General features: G+C 34.9%; 1 protein-coding gene across 1 annotated transcript in view; it reads left to right on the plus strand.

The window, feature by feature from the left end:
- The window catches only part of TSPAN8 (tetraspanin 8), a 29,341-nt gene extending 23,637 nt beyond the window's left edge, over nucleotides 1-5,704 (plus strand). The window contains exons 7-8 of the mRNA XM_040990046.1: nucleotides 1,812-1,895; nucleotides 5,414-5,704. Of these exons, the coding sequence (XP_040845980.1) occupies nucleotides 1,812-1,895; nucleotides 5,414-5,467 (138 nt within the window). The 3' untranslated portion in view covers nucleotides 5,468-5,704. The remainder of the gene's footprint in view (nucleotides 1-1,811; nucleotides 1,896-5,413) is intronic.
- The last annotated feature ends 296 nt before the right edge of the window (nucleotides 5,705-6,000 follow it).

Genomic DNA, 6,000 nt, shown 5'->3' on the forward strand with positions numbered 1-6,000 from the left:
AAAATTCCTTTTACCTGAATACTTCCTCCTCCCACAAGCTCTGTTCTAAAGACAAATTGCTGGCATTAATATTGGAAGTAATTGGTATGGGAAAAGTTATTACAAGACTGTAATGTTACCGTGTATTTTCAATGTCAAAGTAATCCCACCAAAAACGTTTTATTCTTACCGTTTGTATTATTGCCTGCTCCCTGCTTCCTCATCTAATATTAATGGTACATTATCTCTAAGAGGGAAGGAAGTGAATACGGTACAAATGGATACAGTTTCAGTTTAGCATAATGAGAAAATGAGTCAATTCAATTACAGATTGCTGGAGATCTCCTGGTAAGGATTCAACTCAAAAATGTTTTTTCCTCAGATCCTAAAAAAGTCCCTAGCAGTATTCATAAAAAGGGTATGCCCTGCAATTTCACACATCATTCAGCTGGATGTAGTTTGATAGATGCACCAGTTTTCCAAAAGGAAGGCCATAAATTCAGAAAATACTTCCATCTGCCTTTGCTCATTTTCAACAAGTCTGGAAAAATAAGAAATCTGGAATGGCTATACTTTGCATTTCCTCTTACCCCAACCCTTATTTCACCAAGATAAGCTTGTTATCTCAAGGGGTGTGTAAGGAAAAATTCCTTAGATATAACTAATGTGACTCAGTAGATATAATGATTAATTTCAGTTAACCATAAGTGATGTAGAAATCTCCATTAATATTTGCTGCTTTGCATCAGACATGAATGAAGAAACTCATTACATTTAGGAATGAATGAGGAAATAACAACTCAACTGGATGGAAAAACTTATGTTATTTAACAAATAGAAATATTATGTTGGCCTTTGAACACATCAGAATGTTTTAAAGATGCTGTATTTCATATAAATTCAATCTCCACTTTTACAATTATCCCTAAAAATTAAAGTTTCTGGAAATTTTTAGGTCTAATCTGAAATGTTTTAAATTTGGGGAATTATGTGGTGATTTGAATAAATTTGAAAAGGGTAATAGTGACAACATTACATATTCTCCTGTTTACCTAAACTGATGGCATAATGGTAGATATAAAGATTCTTTCCTTTAATAACAGTGAAACATTCTCATATAATTTCCTTTCATTTTCAACTGACAAAATTGTACACATTTGTGACATTGATATTGCAAAGGGGTTTAAAAATTTCTTCTTTTGTAAATGAAAATTTGTTAGATAATTAACTAAAATCATAACCAGAAACCCTTCACTTACAGTTTCTGAAATCCCCTAAAAACCTAATCAAAGTGATATCAGCTCTAAAATGAAGAATCTGAATTTAGGATAAAATTATATTTTGTAATTTATAAACATTATAATTTGTATAATGTATACAATTTGCATTAATTAAATGTTTGATATTAATATTTATAATAATTATGATTAATAATTGATCGATAGATTTGGCAGCCAGTTAGCTGAAGCAGTTTTGTTCCTCAAGTGATTTTGAATTTGGGGGAAATATCTTAATTTGGGGAGATATTGGTGAAAGCATATCATTTACAATTTTAGATCCTATATTTAGTAGCTATATGGTTGAGCAAAATGTTTCTTCTGAGGAGTACATTTATAGGTGATTTTTAATTTGCACAAGATCAAACCAGTTGTAACTTTTTGGAGCAAGGATGAAGTAGGGAGTAGATAAAATATTCTCCTTTCTTTTTGTTGAGTGTGTTGCTTGGTAACAATGAAAGACATGAATTTATTCAATTGAATGAATAAATATGTTAATTTATATAACATCAAAATTTTACTAAAGGTGAAATTTTACTCTTTTTTTTTTGACAGACATGTATTTCCATGGTAAAAGACCTATTTGAGAAACATATTATTATAATTATTGGAATCGCTTTTGGACTGGCGGTTATTGAGGTATGTACAATCTTGCCTTACTGGCTCCTCATTCATCCTTTTGTCAGTTCATTAATATTCCTAACAAATTATCTGTGGTAAGCCAAATCTCTCATGTTGAGTAACTTAGATACCAAGTGAGCCAAATTCACTTACAGGACATTAGTAAGAATCCTCAGGATGTGAGCTATTCCTATAATTCATAAATTTCCCAGCCAACAAGAAGAGAAAAGGTAGGGACCATTCACAGCAGGTAGAGCTACTCTATAATTTTTTTGTAGCCCAGATTAGTAAGTCTTTGGTGACTGATAATCGCTGTCTCGAGATCTGAAATATAGCCAACTTGAAATAGTTTGTTTCTCTATTTTACAAAACAGTTCCAAGAGTATGTGATTTTTTTTAAAAAAAAATTTTTTTACTTGTTTATTTGGAAAGCCCAGTTACACAGAGAGGGAGAGACAGATAGATACAATGAGAAAAAGGGAGAGAGAGAGATTTTCCATCCACTGGTTTACTCCCCAATAGAAGCAAATGCTGAGGTCTGGGCCAGACTGCAGCCAGGAACCTAGAACAACAGCTGGTTTTCCCAAGTGGTTGGCAGGGAACCAAGCACTTGGGCCATCCTCTGCTGTTTCCCAGGGCACCTTAGCGGGCAGCTCGATGGGAAGTGGAGCAGTGGAGTGGCTGGGCCTCAACCCAGCATCAGATGGGTTGCTGGAGCCACTAGTGGAGGCTTCTGCCACTGCAACACAATGTCAGATCCAGTTAATTTCTCTTGATTCTATCTTTTGAAAAATGTGCCTTTATTTCTTTGTTCTACGTTCTGGCTTTATGCTAATTTAGAACTAACTACTAATGACACAGAGATGCGAGAAAAATTATATAAATACTCATATATACTCATCCATACAGTACATATATGCATATATGTTGTGGAGTTGAATTTAAAAGAAAGATTCTTAGTGCAGGCCTGAAATGAGAAAATGGTCAATGTGAGTGTTAAGCTTTTTCTTACACCCAAACTCAGACAACTGGCTATCGCTGTCTATACTCAACAAATGTACGGAAGAAGCTTCTGGTAAGTCAAGCCAGAAAAAATAATAATTGATTGGAGAGACTGATGTCTCTTGTATCGTAGCCAAATATATTGCCAAGAATCTAAATACACTGAGTAGAAAATAAGATTGTAAGAGGAATGATATATTGAGATATTTATGAAATTGGTATAGTTCATGTATTTGTTATAACTTTAGTTGTTTGATTTTTCTAAAGAAATATACAGTGAAATAACTTAATAAAAACCTTATGTGCAATAATTTATAACTGAGGAATTTACATGGTGTTAACATAAAATATGAGTATATTTTACAGTTAGATCAATTAGGCTCTGTAGATATGTCAAAGAACTGTTAGCTTTTTTAATTTTCAATTTTTTTTTTCTGTTCTAAATCTGAATCTAAAGCCTGCCTTTTCTGAAGGGTTTGAAGAGAAAGAAACTAATTTTGTATTCATTCTTGCTTTATTAGAAAAGGAGTTTAGAAGGTACTCTTCTGCCAGCCAGTTTAAAAAACGTACCCCCTTTTCCCAATCAAAATGGGTTGTTATACAGGTGGTCTAACACGAAGGCCCATCTCCTTTTCTGTTTCTGAAGTTCAAATTCCGGAAACAAAGACACAAAGGGAGAAAACTTTTCTGGCAGATATTTATAAGGGAACTGATATACCTGCAGAAAACACAGTCAGACCATTTCCTTAGAAATAAGTCATAGAACAAACAAATGACACCCTTTTCACTTACACCTTTGGCCTTAGCCTGTGTAGGCACTGGCCTTAGCCTGTGTAGGCACTGGTGGGGTAATAGTTTTAAAGGCACTTCAAAATGGTCGCAGATCTGTTGCTCAGAATGTTTGCAAAATGCTTTACTCTAGAAAGATGTGTCTGTGGACATGTTTGGAATTATCATTATTTTCACTTCAATAGCCAGACTATCATCTTTATTTGACTGCAATGATTTATAAGTTTCCTACCCCCCCTCAAATGATCAACATTTATTCTCTTTTAGTGTTTTTTAAAAAGCTGTTTGAGACTGGTAGTCATCACTGTGTAGGATAAAAGTTACGCTGGCAGGAGGGTGGAGCAGTTAAAATGAAAATTTTACAACTTTTTTTTGTAAGATTTCCTTAGAATGTTGGTCTTCTGCATACCACTTGGCAAATCTTTCTCGACTCTTAGCATACCCTATTGTGAAATGATTATCTTGTATTTGGTATTTCCCTAAACAATGATCAATATAAAACAGAACACATTGTATTAGCTGTCTAGTTCACTGATGAATTGTGGGCTTCCTTTTTTAAAGAATGTGACAATCACACATGATTGCCTTATCCCACTATTTTGCATTTTATTTTTTTCTTTCCTAATCCCTGTTCCCCAGACTCAAGGCTTAAGGTCAAAACAAAAAAGACCACGTTTTAATCCTTTTAGAACACTTTTGAGTGAACATCATTATTTTTGTAGAGAATTGGTGACTTTTGTTGTTATTGTTGTGAAAGAAGGGATATTAGGCAGCAATTCTTATTTGAATTACATTTCCAGGAAAGAATTAGCCAACAGGAGAGCTCCACACAGCAGGAACATTTAAGCTGACTCAGTGTTGATGGCACCTTGCCTCCCTCCTGCCTCTAGTAACAGGACTGGTGAAGAAGAGAACAGGTCCTCTCTGTCATTTCAACATCAAAGCCACAGTGTGGGAGAAAACCACCTGCAGAGGCAATTAGGGCAAAATTTGGGGTCCCTTCCTCTTAGATGAGCTGCATAATATGGTGGAAATTATGCCCTAGATTTTCAGCTGTGCTTTTTTCAGCTTCAAAGGAAATTCCTGAATTAAGCTATTCCCCATAGTCTAGAAGCTTTTTTTTTTTAAGTTACTTCATTTTTTTCATCCCTCTCAGCAATGCCTAAAACTACGGCAGAAGAAATTTAAGACTCCTTGATTTTTATGCAGATGATTTAAAACAGATGATCACAGATTATTCTGGAAGCAATAGGTGTATTGAACCCCCAGAGGTCTCAGCTCCCCCAGGCTCTAGGGCAGATACCCTACAGACTACATGTGTTCCAGAAAGAGGATCAAGGTCCCTGGGGAGCTGCTACTGCAGAACTCAACAAGACTCCTAGAATCTGACCGATCAGCCTAAAACCTGACTGAGAGCTCTCTGGGTGCTCTTCTGACGGAGCCTCAGGAAAAATAGTGTTTTAGATGCATAAAATCAGAACTCTCAATAGACCGAATCTTTTAAAATCTATAGTGTTCCACAAATTGCATGACAGTGACAGATGTATGCCAATCAATGTTATTAAATGAAATAATGAGGAATTAACACTGTGTATTTTTCAGTGTATGGGAAAGCATGTGTTCTTTTTAGAAACATGGAAGTTGCCACATCCATGTTCCATGGAATGACTCTTTTAAAATCCGTAGTTTTTTCTTGTTTATTTATGTCTCTAGTACCATATTAATTTTGTTGCTTTATCCTCCAGATACTTGGTTTGGTGTTTTCTATGGTCCTGTACTGCCAGATTGGGAACAAATGATTCTGCAGAAGTGTCAAGCTATCATCCGTCAAAACCCTTTAAAATTTTGTTTTAGCTTTGTGACTAAATATGTGAGTACGTGTATTTCAGATGCAACTGTTCTATTAAAATGTCTCATTTAGTTAGACCTAGGATATACTCTAGATGCATTGAATATATTTAAGAATTGAGGAACAAAATGAAAATTATGTGGATGTGTATTTTTACTCAAAATAAAAGTAACTTTATATGGATTTTTTTCTGCATCTAAATCACTTTATTCAGGTAATGCTGTGTGTAAAATGCTCATCTAGAGCCACCCAGTGGAGTAATCTTTACTTTTCAGTGACAGAGTCAGAGATAGTCAAGGCAGTGCCTCTGGGATTTCCAGAATCAACATTCTTTCCTGTGTAATTTGTTCTCAGATGAAAAGACTGAATTAAATCTGAGGCTGTGTTGATTGAGGCAATCGCTCTAAAGTCTCAGCCTCTTCTTCTATGTATGGCAATGACCATCATGATGTCTCTCTTGTTAAATATTTATTGTGGGGACAA

The sequence above is a fragment of the Ochotona curzoniae genome, unplaced genomic scaffold (genome assembly GCF_017591425.1).
Source record: "Ochotona curzoniae isolate NIBS_2020 unplaced genomic scaffold, NIBS_Ocur_1.0 contig_1014, whole genome shotgun sequence".
NCBI classification, from domain to species: Eukaryota; Metazoa; Chordata; class Mammalia; order Lagomorpha; family Ochotonidae; genus Ochotona; species Ochotona curzoniae.